This window comes from Scyliorhinus canicula, chromosome 8, assembly GCF_902713615.1.
Source record: "Scyliorhinus canicula chromosome 8, sScyCan1.1, whole genome shotgun sequence".
NCBI classification, from domain to species: Eukaryota; Metazoa; Chordata; class Chondrichthyes; order Carcharhiniformes; family Scyliorhinidae; genus Scyliorhinus; species Scyliorhinus canicula.
Window position 1 is genome coordinate 42,042,864 of NC_052153.1, and position 19,937 is coordinate 42,062,800.

At 48.4% G+C, this 19,937-nt stretch overlaps 1 protein-coding gene across 4 annotated transcripts in view; it reads right to left on the reverse strand.

Moving 5' to 3' along the window:
• Nucleotides 1-9,019: 9,019 nt before the first annotated feature.
• LOC119970195 (transmembrane protease serine 9-like) overlaps nucleotides 9,020-19,937 on the reverse strand; it is a 122,682-nt gene continuing 111,764 nt past the window's right edge. For 2 of the 4 annotated variants that reach the window (XM_038804439.1, XM_038804440.1), the window contains exons 12-13: nucleotides 19,199-19,335; nucleotides 9,020-9,479 (exon numbers count right to left, since the gene is read on the reverse strand). In XM_038804439.1, the coding sequence (XP_038660367.1) occupies nucleotides 9,318-9,479; nucleotides 19,199-19,335 (299 nt within the window). In that variant the 3' untranslated portion in view covers nucleotides 9,020-9,317. The remainder of the gene's footprint in view (nucleotides 9,480-19,198; nucleotides 19,336-19,937) is intronic. The other 2 variants (XM_038804442.1, XM_038804441.1) reach the window with 1 other exon arrangement.

Sequence of the window (19,937 nt, forward strand, 5' to 3'; positions counted from 1 at the left end):
AGAGACAAGAACCGAACAGACTGCTGGTCCTACAGATCTACCTCGCTGCTAAACGCAGATGTGTAAATACTGGCCAAGATTCTAGCTAAGAGGCTGAAGGACTGCGTACCAGAGGACTGCATACCAGAGGTGGTAGCAAAATACCAAATAGATACCATTTTTAATTTTGTCTCGCATTTTCAACTAACGCCCATCCTGTTCTTGTCTCTCCATTCACTCTGCCTATCCTGACGACCAACAGGGCCACATCGGTCCCTGGATGGGTTTCTTTCTTCAGATTCAAAATTTAAATTATTCCGATTCAAACAAAGGGATAAAACAGTAATCAAACCTTTAGTTTATCTTTTCAAAAAAATTATTTTATTCCAAACATATAAACAAGAACATTAATAAACCAACAAAACAGTCAACAATATTTAGTTTGTACAATTTTATCTCATTTTATTCTTACGTCCTTCCCCGCCCTTCTTACGGCTCTTCCCCACGATGAACAGATCTTCAAGCATAGTCGTGAACAATCCCTAACGTGTCCCCAATCCTTCCTTCAACCCCCTTAACTCAAATTTGATCTTTTCCAAAAATAGAAAGTCATACAGGTCCCCCAATCAGTCCGCCACTCCTGGTGGCATGTCTGCCTTCCAAATTAACAAAATCCTCTGCCCAGTAATTAGGGATGAAAAAGCAATTATATAGGCCTTTTTCCTTTCCATCAGCTCTGGCACCTCCTGGACACCAAAAATCGCCACCATTGGGTCTGGCCCGACCTCTACCCCTATAATCTTGGACAATGTCCTAAACACCACTTCCCTGTGCCTTGCCAGCTTCTAACATCACCCAGAACATTTTCGCATGGCTCGCCGGCCCTTGCCCACATTTTTCACACATTTCAATCACCCCACGAAAGAACCCGCTCAGTCGTGCACGAGCCATGTTGCACCCTGTGCACAGTCTTAAACTGGATCAGGCTCATCCACAAACAAGAAGATGTGACGTTCACCCTACGCATAGCTTCTCACCGCAAATCCCAATCTTTTTCCTCCCCCCAGCTCTTCCTCCCATTTACAGTTAATCTTCGCCATTTGTGCTCCCCCTAGTTCCCCGAGCAACCCATAATCTTGCCCTTTCCAGGCTAGTCTGAGAGCATCAATTGCTCCAGCAGAGTAAACCCAGGCAGCATAGGAAACATCCTCCGCTCTTTTTTTTTACAAAGTCCCATACCAGCAGGTACCTAAACTCACTCCCTCTTCCAACTCAAACCTTTCTCCTAGCTCATCCAGACTTGCAAATTGTCCTTCCAGGTGCAGGTCTCTCACCTTCTCCAGTCCCACCTCTTTCCATCTTCTATACATTCCATCTGTCTCCCAGGCTTAAACCTCTGGATATCACACAGTAGTGTCAACATCAATATCCTCCCCCAACTTATAGTGCCTCCTTAGTTGTTCCATATCTTAACCATTGTTGCACCACTGGGCTCCCTGGGGCAAATGGCAGAGGGGCGGTCACCAAAGCTCTCAGGTTGGATTTCCTGCAGGACTCCTCTTCCATCCTAACCCACTCTGCACCCTAATCTTCCCACCTTACCTTCTCCACATTAACTGCCCAGTAATAGTCCAACAGGGTTGGGAGTGCCAATCTCCCCTTTCTGCCTCCGCCATTGTAACAGGGCCTTCTTTACCCTTGGCACCTTTCCCGCCCGTACAAACTCCGAGATTACTGTCGCTAATTTCTGAAAGAAAGACTCCGGGAGAAAGATCGGGAGGGCCTGGAAGACAAATAAGTACCTTGGTAACACGTTCATTTTTATGACCTGCTCTCTCCCCGCTAACGTCAAATGCAATGTATCCCATCTCTTAAGGTCCCCCTTATTCTCTTCCACCAGTGTTATCAAATTCCACTCATGCATCTTGGCCTAGTCCCTTGTCACCTGTATCCCCAGGTATCTAAACCCGTCCCGAGCCACTTTCAATGGTCGCGCCTTTAAGTTGATCTTCAGCCCCACCTCGTTCACCTGGAATATCTTGCTCTTCCCTACATTTAATCTATATTCTGAGAAGGCCCCAAACCGCTCCAGTATTCCCATGATCCTGCCCATGCTCTCAAGTGGATCTGACACAAACAACAGCAGGTCATCTCGATGTTCTCTGTTCCCACACACAATCCCCCGCCACTCCGTAGACTCCCTAAGGGCCATCGCCAAGGGTTCAATCGCCAACACAAATAGCAACAGCGACAGTGGCCATCCTTGTCTCGTACCTCTATATAGCCCAAGATTTTGTGAACTCATTCCGTACGTGGCAACACGTCCCACTGTGGCTGTATAGAACAAGCACACCCATGCCACAAATTTCGGTCCAAATCCAAACCTGTCCAAAGTTTTAATGAAGTACCTCCACTCCACCTGGTCGAAGACTTTCTCCGCTTCCATGGAGACAACAGCCTCTGGCACCTGCCCCCTCAATAGAACCATTATCACGTTCAAAAGCCTCCTAATATTACTAGAGAGCTGTCTGCCTTTTACAAATCCCGTTTGGTCTTCCACAATCTAGTACACATCCCTCCATCCTTCCCGCCAACACCTTGGCCAGCACCTGCACGTCAGTATTTAACAATGAAATGGGCCTATATGGCCCACACTCTAACGGAACTTTGCCACTTTTTGGGATTAATGTAACTAGCGCCTGAATTAATGTCTCTGGTAACTCTCCCTTCCCCACAGCTTCGTTAAACATCCCCAACGAGTGTGGAGCCAATTCTGTCGCAAGCGCCTGGTAGAACTCTGTCGGAACGCCATTGGGCTGCGGTGCTTTTCCTGACTTCATTCCCCTAATACTCTCAATCACTTCCCCCAGGCCGGATGTCTGCCTCTTCTCCTCCTCCAGCCTCGGGAACATTCCCATGTCCCCTCCCATTCCATCTAATGCTGCCCTTAATAACTTCACAAAGTATCTCCGAAATGCATCATTTATTTTTCCTGGTTCTGACACTACCTCTCCCCTTCTGTCCTTACTTTCAAAATTTCTCTGGACGCATCCTGCTTTCTGAGCAGGTGGGCCAGCATATGACTCGCCTTCTCCCTGTACTCATATTGCACCCTCTTACTCTTCTTAACTGCCCTCCTGCCTCCCCCATCGTCAGCCTATCAAACTGCCCCTGCAACCATGCCCAACAACATCGTCCAGCTCACCACAGAGAAATCAATCCTCGAGTATGACTTATGTACCTGTAAGAAGAAGGAACACTTCTTCTTCCCAGATTCCTAAACCTCCACGGGTCAACCATTCCCATTCGTTCTATAAACCCTCCCAGCTCCTTTGCCATCTTCAGCCTTCCATTGATTTGAGGCATGGCCTGTCCACCTTTGACTCCATCACACTATTGAAATCCCCGCCCATAATCAACTGCCGAGTATCTAAGTTCGGGAGCACTGCCAGCAGACTCCTAATAAACCCCACATCATCACAGTTTGGTGATCCTTAACTGATCCTTAACTCGGAGGTGTGTGTCCTGCAAGATCACCTCCGCCTTCAAATCCTTCAGGTATGCAAAGGCCTCGGATCTCTTAATTGGCTCAATTAGCCCACGAACATTTCACGGAACAAATGTTATTTGGGGTCTATGCCTCTATTCTCCTCTATCATCCGCTATCGTTCTCAATTGGTCGCATCTCTCCTAATACAGGCCCATCAATGGTGGCCCCTCTCTTTGTCCATGATCATGCTTGATCTCCACCTCCACCGCATCGCAATCACGTCTACCCCGTGTTATATAATTTATTATATAATTCAGCAAACACACACATCTGTGGTTCTTGACTGTCTGTTATTCTCTGCAGTGACTTATTGTGGTCTTTATAAACATGTCTGTAGTCTATGATCTATGAGCTGGAGCAGACTCAACAATGATGACTCTGTGGTCTATCCACTTGGAACGACACGGTGGCACAGTGGTTAGCACTGCTGCTTCACAGCACCAGGCACCCTGGTTCAATTCCGACCTTGGGTGACTCTGTGTGGAGTTTGTATGTTCTCCCGTGTCTGCGTGGGTTTCCTCCAGGTGCTTGGGTTTCTTCCTGCAGTCCAACAATGCGCAGTTTTGGTGGATTGGCTCTGCTCAAATTGCCCCTTAGTGACCAAAGAGCTGCAGTTTAGATGGATTGGCCATGATCAATACTGGGGTTATGGGGATAAGGCGGGGGAGTGGGCCTAGGTAGAGTGCTCTCTCGGAGGGTTAGTGCAGATGATGGGCCGAATGGCCTCCATCTGCATTATAGGAATTCTATGGAACAATGGATAAAACCCCAGGCCCGCATACGATTTATCCCAAGCTGCTGTGGGAGGCAAGGGAGAAGATTGCTGGGGCCCTGACAATAATTTTCAATTCATTTCTGGCCACACGAGAGATGCCAAAGGACTGGAGGGCAGTTAATGTGGTACTATTATTCAAGAAGGGCGGTAGGCATCAACCAGGAAATTACAGGCCATTGTACACAATTTGGCAAATAGGATCCAAAATTGACTTAGTGGCAGGAGACAGAGGGCGATGGTCAAAGATTGTTTTTGTGATGGAAACCTGCGTTCAGTGGTTATTTTTCTCAGAGCAGAAAAGGCTGAGGGAGGGACCTGATTGAGGTGGATAAAATTCTGAGGGGTCAGTAACCGGGGGGCATAGATTTAAAGTAATGGGCAGGAGATTTAGGGGGAATTTCAGGAAAAGCTTTTTCACCCAGAGGATTGTGGGAATCTGGAACTTACTGGGCGGGATTCTTCGGCCACGCCTGCCCGGCGACAGCGAATTCCCGACCGAGGTGAATGGACTTTTACATGGTCCCCGCCCTGTCTGTGGTGATCTTGTGGTAGGAGCCGGGGAAGAATTCAGCCCACTGCCTGAGACAGGAGCCCTCATAACATTTAAGAAGCATCTAGCTGAGCACCTGAAATGCTATCGCATACAAGGCTTCAGGCCAAGTGCTGGAAAATCAGCTTCGGTGCTTGATGGCCGGCACGAACATGGTGGGCCTAAGCGCCTCTTTCTGTCCTGTAAGAACTCCATGACTCGAAGGTGGCTATATCCACTGCTCATCTGCTAGGTCGGCTGATACGCCACTTCCATCTTCCGGAATTTCTATGGCGGCCAGCCAACAGGTGGGGGCTCGACCCGAGAGGCCCCCAGCCCCTCCTCATCACCTGACTCTCCCTGGCTGCCGTCTACTATCTCTATCCTCTGGCAAACACTTACTAGTTGGCTATGTTCTCGGCTGTGACATTTCTTTAATATATTAAGGTGCAACACCCAGTCTTCCTTTCCCCCGATCAGGGTTGCGGCCAATAAATAACTTGCCTTACGGATCCTTTTGGGCAAGCGGTATGGACGATTCAATTTAATTCTGAAAGGGTCATTTGGCAGTGCAGCAGCAGCGGCTGGTCCTGTTCTCCCAGATGAAGTGTGCAAGTCTCATTGTGTCTGTGTACTGGCTGGGAGGCACGTTCCTTAGCCACAGCACAGGCAGTTATTTCTGGTACATGGACACATGCTGCACCGGTGAGATACTCTCCCCTGGGCTTCCCAAACGTTTATTTTATTAGTTTTGAGGGGTCTCCCACGTCTGTAAATTAATTTAAATGGACTGAAACCTGTGGACTCGTTCAGGGGAAGCCCTGGTGGCAAACAGCAGGACACCTTACCCCTTATCCCAGCCTTGAGAATGTTCTAGGCAGGACGTCCACATCATGGTTTTTAGGTTTTGGTGATGTCGCTCTTGTCATAATATGCACCCATGCACATCATGAGGTAAGAATAGGCAGTGACAGCAACCCAGGTTAGCCAATCAACATTCAGGAGAGAACACAACCAATCACCAAACAGAATACCAGAGGGGGGGCTTCCAACTATAAAACACACGAGGCATCAGCACTCCGCCTCTTTCCACTGGTGATAACTGTAGTGACAGTCAGAGTGTATATATCAGTTAGCACCTTCTACACGTGGATCAGAGCTAGTCTGGTCTAGTTAGTTAGAGTTAATACACTTAGAGTAGTAGAGAGTCAACCCACAGCCGAACCACCGCCTACATTTGGTGTCTGCTTTACAGTTCATCTGCATCCTGTTGCAGTCCGTGTTACCCCAGGGTGAATAACATGACAGCTCTAGCTCCTGTTGTGTTTGAGGGTGGGAGCTGAAAATTTCTACTGGGTTATACCCAGGCTGGGGACAACTTCCTGAAAAACATGGGATATGAAATTTCTCCTCTGACCTAATTAGATTTATTTTGGCAGACCGTTCCATGTAAGGAACTGAGTCAGTCCCTCGACCGTGGCTTTGGTTGTGATCTTTCTGAAGGGGAACTGGTTGGCCAGTCCATGAAGGTAAAGAGGTACTGATGGCCTGTCGTGGTTTAGGGTAGTGGACCTAGACAGGGTTCGATTAAATGATCGGCTCCAATAAGAAAAGCTAGGTTTAAGTTAAGTTCAAGTATGGTTTAAAATCTACGTGAGAAATGGCACTTTAGTCACAATACTAAACTAGTTGATGCTATTGTTATTGAACTGACAAACAACCCTGACACATCTCTGCAAACTTGTGTCTTCTTCGTAAAGATCAATCAACTTATTAACACCACCAGGAATAACAGCAATAATTAATTTATTTGCTTGTTTTCACAATCTTTTTATTAATTGCCATTTTAATTAACACCATCAGGAATAACAGTAATAATTAATTAATTTGCTTGTTTTCATTATCTTTTTATTAATTGCCATTTTAATTAACACCATCAGGAATAACAGTAATAATTAATTAATTTGCTTGTTTTCATTATCTTTTTATTAATTGCCATTTTTATTTTTTATGCATTTTTGCCTAGAGGTCAATGATAAAAGTGCTTCACAACAATACTTCCATTTCATATTTTAAAAGTGTAGGTCGTACGACAGGGTGAAGAAATGGCAACCTGTGCACAGAATTAATCAGATTACATTTTTTTGACACATAGCTGAGGCTAAGTCAGTGATGGGCAACCTTGGCTAGTGAGTGGGCCGCAAGATTGAAATCAGGCTCGTTCACTAACTATAACCCCAGGAATAAGATTGAATATATTTAACACATGCCTAAAATGTCATAATGAGTTGGAGAAAATGCTTAATCATTTATATATTAATAGAACTCTCATCAACTTCAGGTGGAGCACATGGCTTTTGCAGTCAATGTTGTGGTGTGTAATCAGCAGGCACCTCACTTCAGCTTTGACAAAGAGTCATTGGACTCGATACGTTAGCTCTTTTCTCTCCCTACAGATGCTGTCCGCCCTGCTGAGATCTTCCAGCATTTTCTCTTTGGTTTCAGGCACCTGACTTCACTGGCCCTTGCTTTATGTGTGGATCACGCCAGTCATACCGGTGGGGAAAAACGCCACAAACTTAAATCAGCGGAACTTGGCGACCCTGCACGCTGGCAACGGCCAACAAAATGTCTCGTGGGCCGCACTCAGAAGGCAGATGGGCCACATGTGGCCCTCGGGCTGCAGGTTACCCGTCACTGGGCTAAATTATATGAGGTGTGTGGCCCCGTCTCTCCCAGCCAAAAGCGCAGTATGGGATGGGGTGGGGAGGCAGAGGTGATGGAGATCACGCAGGGGAGGAACAGCAGCTCTGCAGCCATTTAACAGACAATTGGCCATTAATAGGCAGGAGGTAGGCTTTCAGCCCCCCCCAGGGACAGGAAGTGCTGCCTCAGAGAGCTGCCTGCAAATGAGAGTTTAGTCAAGCCAGCATGGCCTCTGCAGGTATAGCACTCGGAGTTTTAAAAGGTATTCAGCGATGAATTGGAACTTTATGTTTTGGGCGGTTGGGGGGCACAGGAAGGGCTTTCGTGGGTGGACATTTAAGACATCATGGGGGCAGGGGTGGGGAGCCTGATAACATTTTGGGAGGCATCCAGTGTTAAGAGTATTTGGGGCGGGATTCTCCCAGCGGGAGTCTAAGTGCCGACGCCGGAGTAAAAACCAGAGTGTTTTACTCCGGTATCGGCGCCCGTTCCCAGACCCCTATTCTGGGGCCTCCGTGGGGCTGGCAGGGGCGTGACACGAATTGCGGGGGGTGGGGCCTCGGCGCGGCATCGGAGACCCGGCGCCATGTAAAAGCCTTGGGTCCCGCGCATGCGCAGTTGGGCAGGCGCCAATGGGCGCATGCGCAGTGCCCGTCCTCCCCCAGGCTGCCCTGCACAACAATGGCGCAGGGCTATAACATTGCCGGCAGAGAAAGGGAGGCCCGCCGACAGAGAGGCTGGCCCGCCGATCGATGGGCCCTGATCGCGGGCCAGACCCCTTCGGAGCCCCCCCCGGCCGTAAAAAAACGGCGGCAGCGATTCGTGTCGGGAGTTGGGCGGGGGGGGGGGGGGGGGGGGGGTAGAATAGCGGGAGGGCGGGAAAAATGTCGGGAAGGCCCTCCCGCTATTCTCCGACCCGTTGTGGGGGGCGGAGAATCGCGCCCATTGACTTAAAAAATATTTTTTGAGTTTAGATGCCCTGTTGTACTTGCATTTTTTTCACCTCAACCCCTGTTACTACCGCCTTTGGAACCCCTGAAGTTGGGATGAAATGGAGGTCCCCCCCGCCGGAGGGCATTGCTCGGCTGGCATAATCAGGCCCTTTAAGTACTTAAATAGACTGACCGCGCACAGCTGACTAGCAGCTGGTCCTGCCTGTGGGAAACGTCTCTGGCAGCCATAGGGAGCTGTCCTATAGCATTTACAGTGCAGAAGGAAGCCGTTCGGCCCATCGAGTCTGCACCGGCCCTTGGAAAGAGCACCCTACCTAAGCCCATACCTCCATCCTAACCCCACATCTCCACCCTATCCCTGTAACCCCACCCCACCTTTTTTGTACACTAAGGGCAATTTAGCATAGCCAATCCTCCTAACCTGCACATCTTTTGACTGCAGGAGGAAACCGGAGCACCCGGAGGAAACCCACGCAGACACGGGGAGAACGTGCAGGCTCCGATCAGACAGTGACCCAAGTGGGAATCGAACCTGGGAGCCTGGAGCCGTGAAGCAACTGTGCTAACCACTGTGCTGTTGTGCTGTCCCCTTGATGGTCCTGATGCACTCCTCAACAACTTTCTCCAGCCCATACTGGAAAATCCACCTAAAATAGGAAAGTGCAGGCTCAAGAAAATAATTTGCGTTGATTTCTGAAATTGTGCAGCAGGTAGATTCAATGCAACCCCCCACCCCCCGAAAAAAGTTGGGATTCGTTCATGGAAAATAGAAAGCTAATCAGTTTGTGGAACAGTGCAAATTGGACCATTACATATTAGAATCAGTTATACTCCAGTTTGCTCCTTCACCCAGTCTCGAAGAGCCGTCACACGAGCATAGACACCTGGAAAATTAGCTTCCGCGCATCCAAAACCAAAGCTCACGATTCCAACAAGAAACCATGTTCCACCAGGCTCCAGGCAGACTAGTGGGCCTCCAGAGTCACCCTGGAATTTAAAACAAAGCATAATAAATATTACACAGTAATTATCGGGGGAGAAAGAACTCATCTATGGTTCCATTCTAATTTTACAAAACAATGTCCCTTTATTAATTAAACCTTATACCTCTGTGAAAACACTTGAAGTGAATACAGGTAAAAATCGCTGTGAAGTGTCCCTACTGTTATTGGTGCTATTGCCCATGACGCAAACACGCCCTGCGTTTTTTTTGAGGTGTTCTCTTTCCCATCTCTCTTGTTAAGTTCCTTTTTGCTGAACCATGTGAATTTAAGTCCCTTTCACTGGAAGGTTTTCAGAATCCTTTGCTAAGACTAAGGACAGAATTTTCCAGCTCTATTGGCAGCGAGGGGGGGGGGGGGGCAGAAGACGTGTGAGCCAGTCAAACGCTCATTCACTTCGGCAGGACTGGAAGATCCTTCAGGTGGCAGGGGCTGGAAAATTCTGGCCTAAATCCTGCAGCACATCCTGACAAAGGTGGACATTTAAGTTGACAACTTAGAGCTGTCTGATTCAGCCCTTAATTTATCTTTCCAAAGTTTGACTTCAGAGTTCAGTCTCTAAACAACCTATTTGCAAACAATTGCACAAATTAGCTTTAAAAACAAATACTTTGTAGATTCATAGTTTTCATAAAATTCTTCGTAGACAGCCCAGTCCACCACGCGGACCTGCCTCCCATCCATTGACTCTACACCTCCCGCTGCCTTGGGAAAGTGGGCAACATAATCAAAGACCCCTCCCACCCGAGTTATTCTCTCTTCCAACTGCTTCCTTTGGGCAGAAGATACAAAGGTTTGAGAACACACACCAATAGATTCAAATACAGCTTCTTCTTCGCTGTTACCAGACTCATTTATAATCTTTATTATTGTCGCAAGTAGGCTTACATTAACACTGCAATGAAGTTGCTGTGGAAATCCCCCAGTAGCCACACTCCGGCGTCTGTTCAGGTACACAGAGGGAGAATTCAGAATGTCTAATTCAAGCATGATTTTCAGGATTTGTGGGAGGAAATTGGAGCACCCGGAGGAAATCCACACAGACACAGGGAGAACGTGCAGACTCCGCACAGACAGTGACCCAAGCGAGAATCAAACCCGGGCCCTGGCGCTGTGAAGCCACAGTGCTAACCACTGTACTACCGTGCCGCCCATCTTGAATGAACCTCTTACGGACTGAACTGATCTTATGGCCTGAACTGATCTTTCTATGCATCTTCTCTGCAGTTGTAGCAATATATACCATATACTTCACCCGCTGTCTATGTTTATGTATTTTCATGTATTTTCATTATGTATCCTCATGTACTTATCGTGTGTTCTATGCTTTCATGTATGGAGTGATCTGCCTGGACTATACGCAGAACAGTACTTTTCACTGTACCGCCATACATGTGACAAATCTAAATTAGTATTTTCATCAAATTATTTCATTGAAATTATGGCTTGTACACCGAGGTCTAGGTCATTAATGTATATTAGGAAGCACACAGGTCCTAACTTCAACCTCTGGGGGAACCCCAATATAAACATTCCTCTAGTCTGAAGAACAATTGCTAACCCGAGCCTCATGTTCTGTCACTCAGACAATTTTGCCTCCATGTTGCTACTGTCCCTTCTATTCCACAAACTCTAACTTTGCTCACAAGGCTGTTGTGTGGAACTTTATCAAATGTATTTTGGAAGTCCATTTACATCATATCAACAGTATTGTTCTCATCAACCCTCTCTGACACCTTCTCTAGAAACTTAAGAAAGTTAACAATAAACAACCAAAGCTGGGTTTCCTTAATTGACCTGAATTTGCCCAAGTGGTTATTCATTTTGTCCTAAATTATCATGCCGAGAAGCTTCCCCACCACCGAGATTAAACTGACTGGCTTGTAGTTGTTAAGTTTATATCTACACCCTTTTTTAAACAAGGGTGTAACATTCCTGAGTCTCAGGAAGACTGGAAACTTATAGCCAGAACCTATAGTCAAACTTATAGTCAGGGGCTGGTTTAGCTCACTGGGCTAAATCGCTGGCTTTTAAAGCAGACCAAGCAGGCCAGCAGCATGGTTCAATTCCCGTACCAGCCTCCCCGGACAGGTGCCGGAATGTGGCGACTAGGGGCTTTTCACAGTAACTTCATTGAAGCCTATGATTTTAATTTCATTTCATTTCAGAACCTTTGTCGTTTCCACTCTAGCTTCTCATAGTACCCTTGGATGCATCCCATTTGGTCCTGAACCTTAATCAACTTTAGTCACCATGGGACTTCCGGTGACGGCGGGCGGGAGGCGCGCGCGCAACGGAGGGCTCCCGTTCGGGAACGGCATTTCCGGGGCTTTAAGCCCGGTCCCAGGGTCCATGGAGGCATCAAAGGCACGGAGAAGGCGCAGAGGAGGCACAGCAGAAGAAGATGTCAGTAAGAAAACGGGCGTTAAAAAAGCAGCTGAGGGCCCGTCGGGGAGTGGAGAGGTCACCACGGGGTCACCAGGGAAAAAGGAGGCTGGAGCACCAGGGGAGGCCGCATTGCTTACGGCTGAAGAAATAACTACGGTGATGGCTGCGGAATTCGAAAGGCAGTTTACAAAACACTTGGAGGCGATGAGAAAGAGATGAGGGAGGTTTTGAGTGTGCTGGTGGAGGAAGTGATTTCCCCGGTGACGACGGCGGTGGCGAGTGCAGTGGCGAAGGTGGGGGCGCAAGGGGAGGCACTGAAGGTAGTGGAGGAGACGGTGGCGCAGCACGGTGATCAACTTACCTTAATGGGGAAGGAGATGCGGAAGGTGATGGAGATTAACAAGGATCTGCGAGGAAAATTGGAAGACCTGGAAAACAGGTCCAGGCAACAGAATTTGAGGATTGTGGGGCTGCCCGAAGGAGTTGAAGGACTGAGGCCGACGGAGTATCTTGCCGCGATGCTGGCGGAACTATTGGGGCAGGGGGAGGATCCCTCCCGATATGAACTGGATCGGGCTCATCGGTCGGGGAGGCCTGTACCAAAGGCAGGTGAGCCGCCAAGGGTAGTGACTCTGTGCTTCCATAGGTACAGTGTGAAGCAGAAGGTCCTGTGCTGGGCCAAGCAGAAGCGGGTGGTGCAGTGGGCTGGAGCTGGTATACATGTATACCAGGACTTTACGCTGGAGCTGGCGAGGAGGCGGGCTGCTTTCAACTGGGTGAAGAGGGCACTGTACATAAGCAAGGTGCAGTGCGGCATTGTATATCCAGCGAAGCTGAGGGTGACTTATAAGCTCAAGGACTGTTATTTTGGAACGGTGGAAGCAGCGGAGGAGTTTGCGAAGGCAGAAGGACTGTGGCAGAACTGAGAAATTGAGAAATGGCCATGTGCCGATGTAACCTCAGGACTATATTTTCTGCTTTTTTGTTTCTTCTTTTTTGTTTTACTGCATGCGGGTGTGTGGGCTAAAGGAGCCAATGGTGTGTATATTTGGACAAGGGAAGTGATGGGACTTTCACTCGAAGTGAGGGCTCTTTGGGGTGTAGGTGGATATGCAGGGTGTGTGTGCTAAAAGGGGATTTCTGGGTTTTCCTAGGGCCGGGCAAGGGGGAAAGGGACCTGGGCGGGGGCCTCCGCGATGGCCGGTTTAAGCCGGCCAGTGAACGGGAGTGAGGTGGGGGGAGAGGCTGCGGCCATCGGAGCCTGGCAGAACAGGGTCCGAGTGGTCTAGCCGGGGTGGAAAATTGGGGGGAAGGAACCGAGGTTTGGGGGAGGAGTTTTACAAGAGCCAGTGGGCGGGAGGAGTTGGAGGGGACGGGAGGAGGGGGTTTAAAACTCTTGGGTACCACGTACGGTACTCTTTCAGAGGTTTGACGGCGTTGAGTGAGAAAATTGGGGGGAAGGAACCGAGGTTTGGGGGAGGAGTTTTACAAGAGGCAGTGGGCGGGAGGAGTTGGAGGGGACGGGAGGAGGGGGTTTAAAACTCTTGGGTACCACGTACGGTACTCTTTCAGAGGTTTGACGGCGTTGAGTGGGGGGGAAGGGGGGGGGGCAGTGGACTCTATGGTGACCATGGGCGGTCCCGGATTCCTTTTTCTTTTTCTCCTTTGTTTCTTGTTTCCACCGTGGGAGGGTTTGTTTATTGGATGCATATATTGACAGGTGGGCCGTTGTTTGGGGTGGTGGGAGGATGGGATTATTGTTATTGTTAAGGGGATTGATTTTGTATTTGTTACCGTTTACTGTTTGTGGGTGGGGTGTGAATTTTGGAGGAAAATGTGAAAATGGAGAATAAAAACATTTTAAAAAAAAACTTTAGTCACCATACCCAGTACCTCTTCCTTATCAATTTTAAACTCTTCAAGTGTCTGAACTACCACCTCTTTCACCATGACCTGAGCAGCATCTTCTTCCTTGGTAAAGAGGGATGCAAACTATTCATTTAATACATCAGCCGAAAGCCTATGTCTCTATGCATAATCCCCCTTTTGGTCCCGAAACAACCCCACTCTTCATTTTACCAGAGTTTTACTATCTATAATCCTATAAAAGATTTTGGGATCCCATTTCATGTTAGCTACCAGTCTCTTCTTAAAAACTCTCTTTGCTTTTCTTATTTGCTTTTCTAATTACCCTCTGAACCTTCGATATTCATCTTTGTTCTCTATTGTATTATCCACCCGTCATAGAACAAAGAACAAAGAAAAGTACAGCACAGGACCAGGCCCTTCGGCCCTCCAAGCCTGCATCGACCATGCTGCCCGCCTAAACTAAAATCTTCTAGACATCCGAGGCCCGATCCCTCTATTCCCATCCTATTCATGTATTTGTCAAGGTGCCCCTTAAACGTCACTACCGTCCCTGCTTCCACCACCTCCTCCGGCAGCGAGTTCCAGGCACCCACTACCCTCAAACTCCTTCGTTCCAGTGAGAACAAACCGAGTTTATTCAACCTCTCCTCATAGCTAATGCCCTCCATACCAGGCAACCTCCTGGTAAATCTTTTCTGCACCCTCTCTAAAGCCTCCACATCCTTCTGGTAGTGTGGCGACCAGAATTCAACATTATACTCCAAGTGTGGCCGAACTAAGGTTCTATACAGCTGCACATGGCTTGCCAATTTTTATACTCAATGCCACGGCCAATGAAGGCAAGCATGCCTTATGCCTTCTTGACTACCTTCTCCACCTGTGTTGCCCCTTTCAGTGACCTGTGGACCTGTACACCTAGATCTCTCTGACTGTCATTACTCTTGAGGGTTCTACCATTCACTGTATATTCCCTACCTGTATTAGACCTTCCAAAATGTATTATGTCACATTTGTCCGGATTAAACTCCATTTGCCACTTCTCCGTCCAAGTCTCCAGACGATCTAAATCCTGCTGTTTCCTCTGACAGTCCTCATCTCTATCCGCAATTCCACCAACCTTTGTGTCGTCTGCAAACTTACTAATCAGACCAGTTACATTTTCCTCCAAGTCATTTATATATACTATGAACAGCAAAGGTGCCAGCACTGATCCCTGTGGAACACCACTAGTCACAGCCCTCCAATCAGAAAAGCACCCTTTCATTGCTACTCTCTGCCTCTTATGACCTAGCCAGTTCTGTATCCATCTTGCCAGCTCACCTCTAAGCCCGTGTGACTTCACCTTTTGTACCAGTCTGCCATGAGGGACCTTGTCAAAGGCCTTACTGAAGTCCATATAGTCAACATCCACTGCCCTACCTGCATCAATCATTTTTGTGACCTCCTCGAAAAACTCTATCAAGTTAGTGAGACACGACATCCCCTTCACAAAACCATGCCGCTCGCTAATACGCCCACTTGCTTCCAAACGGGAGTAGATCCTGTCTCGAAGAATTCTCTCCAGTAATTTCCCTACCACTGATGTAAGGCTCACCAGCCTGTAGTTCCCTGGATTATCCATGCTACCCTTCTTAAACAAAGGAACAACATTGGCTATTCTCCAGTCCTCCGGGACATCACCTGAAGACAGTGAGGATCCAAATATTTCTGTCAAGGTCTCAGCAATTTCCTCTCTAGCCTCCTTCAGTATTCTGGGGTAGATTCCATCAGGCCCTGGCAACTTATCCACTTTAATATTTTTCAAGACGCCCAACACCTCGGGCGGAATTCTCCGCTCCCGGGAAAAATCGGGAGGGCCGTCGTGAACTCGGCCGAGTTTCAAGACGGCCTCGGAGGCCGCTCCTCGCCCCCTAATCTCCCCTCCCGGCAGGGCTAGGAGCGGTGCTCCGTAACTCTCGGCTGCCGGGGCGTCGCGCCAAGAATGACGCGGCCGGCACAGCTAATGACGTCAGCCGCGCATGCGCAGGTTGGCCGGCTCCAACCCGCGCATGCGCGGCTGACGTCATGACGCTGACGGCACGAACCCGCGCATGTGCAGTGGCCGTCTTTCCCCTCAGCCGCCCCGTAAGACGTGGCGGCTTAATCTTGCGGGGCGGCGGAGGGGAAATAGTGCGTCCAATTGGGATGCCGGCCCGACGATCGGTGGGCACCGATCGCGGGCTTGTCCCCTCCTGAGCACAGTCGTGGTGCTCTTGCCCAGATCGGCCGCCTAGAAGCCCCAAACGGGCATCTGCCGCCCGTTTCACGACGGCAGCGACCAGGTGTGTTTGCTGCCGTGGAAATCGGTGAGCGGCGATTCTTCCGAGTGAGGGGGGGGGGGCGAGAGAATCACTGGGGGAGGCAGGGGAGGCATAAAAAATGTCGGGGGGCCCTCCCGCGATTCTCCCAGGCCGCGTGGGGAGTGGAGAATTCTGCCCCTCATCTTTTTGGATCTCATTCTGACCCAGGCTATCTACACACCCTTCTCCAGACTCAACATCCACCAATTCCTTCTCTTTGGTGAATACTTAAAAACTTACTTCATCATCTTCCTCTCTATCTCACTTATTGGATTGGATTTGTTTATTGTCACGTGTATCGAGGTACAGTGAAAAGTATTTTCTGTGAGCAGCTCAACAGATCATTAAGGACATGAAAATAAAATAAAATAAAATAAAATACATAATAGGGCAACGCAAGGTACACAATGTAACTACATAACACCGGCATCGGGTGAAGCATACAGGGGTGTAGTGTTAATGAGATCACTCCATAAGAGGGTCATTTAGGAGTCTGGTAACAGCGGGGAAGAAGTTGTTTTTGAGTCTGTTTATCATCCAGGGAGCTCTGGATTTGTTTGCTCCAACTTTCCCTTGGAGGGAATATACCTTGACTGTGCCCAAACTCTCTTTTTAAAGGGCATACATTGTTCAGTTACAGTCTTGTGTGCCAACTTCTGATTCTAATTCATCTGGGTCAGATCCATTCTCACCCTGATGAAGTTGACTTTCTCCCCAGAGATTAATTATTCCTATTCCGGATTGTTCCTTGTCCTTTTTCAAAGCCAACCTAATAATCACTGTCTTGTCCCATGAATGTTCCCCTAAGGACATTCGATCCATTTGGCCCACCGTTCTCATGAATCAGGTCTAGCATGCCTCCTTTCTTGTTGGACTGGAAGCATACTGCTGTACAAAATTCTCCTGTACACGCTTGAGAATCTCTTGCCACTTGCTGCCCTATAAACTACTGCAACCCCAGTCAATATTTGCATAATTACCATCTTCTATTATAACTATTCCATTATTCTTTCAGCTATCTGTAATTTCCTTGCCAATTTGTTCTTCTTCTACATCATCTCCACTGGTTGGTGGCCGATAGGCTCTATTGAAACATGCAATAGCACCTTTTGATATTTCTTCACTCTCGCAAGATAAATTCTGTCCTTAACCCCTTTGGGGCATCCTCTCTCTCTTGTATTACAACGTTCTCCTTTACCAATACTGCCACCGCTCCCCCTTTACTATCTTTCCTGAACATCTTGTATCCAGGAATAAATAATCTTCAATCTTACCATTACTCCACCAAACCATTTGTAAGTTGAACGCCACTATTTAATCTCCCTTTAACGTTTTCTTTCCACGGAGGAGAATTTTAATCTTTCTCTTCTCTTCATATCACTAATCTTCTTCACCCCAGGACATTCTAGGAAATCTCCTCTGTGCTCTCCACAAGGACTTATTAACCCCCCCCCCCCCCCCACCCCCACCCCCGATGTGGTTCTAATTAGACACAATGGCCAGAATTTTACTAGCACCAGGGAGGCAGTAGAATTGTGGGGAGCTGCATTGGATTGGCTTCCATTTTTTAAAATTCATTCATGGGATGGGCATTATTGGCTAGGCCAGCATTTATTGCCCATCTGCAATTGCCCCTGAAAAGGTAGTGGTTAGCTTCAAAGGATAAAGTACAAATAAAAGTACCCATGATGTGGAGATGCCGGCGTTGGACTGGGGTGAGCACAGTAAGAAGTCTTACAACACCAGGTTAAAGTCCAACAGGTTTGTTTCAAACACGAGCTTTCGGAGCACGGCTCCTTCTTCAGGTGAATCTGAATTCTTCATTCACCTGAAGAAGGAGCCGTGCTCCGAAAGCTCGTGTTTGAAACAAACCTGTTGGACTTTAACCTGGTGTTGTAAGACTTCTTACTGAAATAAAAGTACAGCACAGCACAGGCCCTTCGGCCCTCCAAGCCTGTGCCGATCATGATACCCTAAAGAAAAACCTACTGCCCTTACTTGGTGCCCTGACCTCCCTATTCATGTACCCATCAAGATGCCTCTTAAACGTTGCTAATATATTAGGAGCAGAAGGCTCCTCAAACCTGCTTCACCATTCAGTAAGATCAAAGCTGATCTGATTGTAGCTTCGACTCCACATTCTCACCCAACTCCAATATCATTTTACCCCCTTGCTTATCAAGAATCTAGCTCCCTCTGCCTTAAAAATATTCAAAGTCTCTGCTTCCATTGTTAGGGTAAGAGAGTTCCAAAGACTCAATCCTCTCAAATGAGCAACCACTTATTTTAAATCAGTGACCCCTGCTTCGAGATTCTTCCACAAGATCAAACAGACTTTCCAGATCCACCCTGTCAGGATCTCACATGCTTCAATCAAGTTGCCTCTTACTCTTCTGAACGGCAGCGGATACATCCTTTCCTCGTAAGACAATTGTAAGTAAGAGTCTAGTAAACTTTCTCTGACCTACTTCCAATGCATGTACAGCCTTCCTTAAATAAGGAGACCAATACAGAACACAGTATTCATTTGGTCGCACTATTGCCCTGTGTAACTGAAGTATAATCTTTTTTTATTCCTTGTTGAACCATTGCTGACCATGTCATAGAATCCCTACAGAGCAAAAGGACGCCATTCAGCCCATCGAGTCTGCACTGATGCTCCAAAAGAGCACCCTATGGAGGCCAACACCCCCTCCCTATCTCCGTAACCCCATAACACAAAGTAACCTTTAAGGTACTAAGGCGCAATTTAGCATGGCCAGTCCAGCTAACCTGTACATGTTTTGGACTGGGAGGAAACCGGAGCACCCGGAGGAAACCCACACAGGGATGCAGCAAGTTCTGCAGTACAAGCATGTTACCAATGTGGGACCAGAAGTGGAAAAGACACTTGCTTCAGTGAGATGCAGGGTCCGAATCTGCTTCTTATTCCCAGTTCCCCATGTAAAATTGAATCCAATGCTGTCGCTGATTTCTAGCAAATGATTTCAAGGATTAGCATAGCATCCTCACTTTTATAATTCCTCCATTTATAAACCCATCGATCGTGTATGATTCTTTTTAGTAGCCATTTGTTAAATAGGTTGAAAAATATTGGTTTAAAAGCTACCTGACAGGAATCGACTCCCCCTTCTAAGAAGCCAGCACACAGCATTCTGTGAGTGATAGCATTGTGATAGCTAACATTGCAAATGGTGTCAGCGATGATGTCCACATTAGCTTTTTGAAGGATTGTTGGCCATTGACCTGGAGAAAAGAAATCAAATCTCTTTCACGTTCTGTGCTATCTCCTCCCGAAAAAGCATTACATCTTGAGGAAAGCACGGTAGCATAGTGGTTAGCACCTTTGCATTTCCTAACGGCGTCAACATGGCCTCAGGATCAGCAATTCTGGCCCCTGCAGGGGGCCAGCATGGCACTGGAGCGACCCATGCCGCTTCAGCTGCCGATCCCAGCGTCAACTGGGCGCCGCGGAGTCTGTGCATGCGCAGTGGCTCCCTTCGCTGCGCCGGCCCCGACGCAACATGGCGTAGGGCTACAGGGGCCGGCGCGGAAGAAAGGAGGCCCCCAGCCTGAGAGGATGGCCCACTGATCGATGGGCCCCGATCACGGGCCAGGCCACAGCGGAGGCTCCCCCCGGGGTCGGACCCCCCCCCCCCCCCCCCCCCCCCCCCCCACAGGCTGCCTCCGGAACCTTCCACGCTCAGATCCAGCCGGGTAAGACCAGGTTAGAAAGGCCCCGGCGGGGCTCGGGTTTTTTGTTACATCCGCTTGACCCATCCCGGGCGGAGAATCGCCGAGGGCCCCGTAGAGCGGCCCCCAGCCGGCGACATGTCAACTGCGCTGGC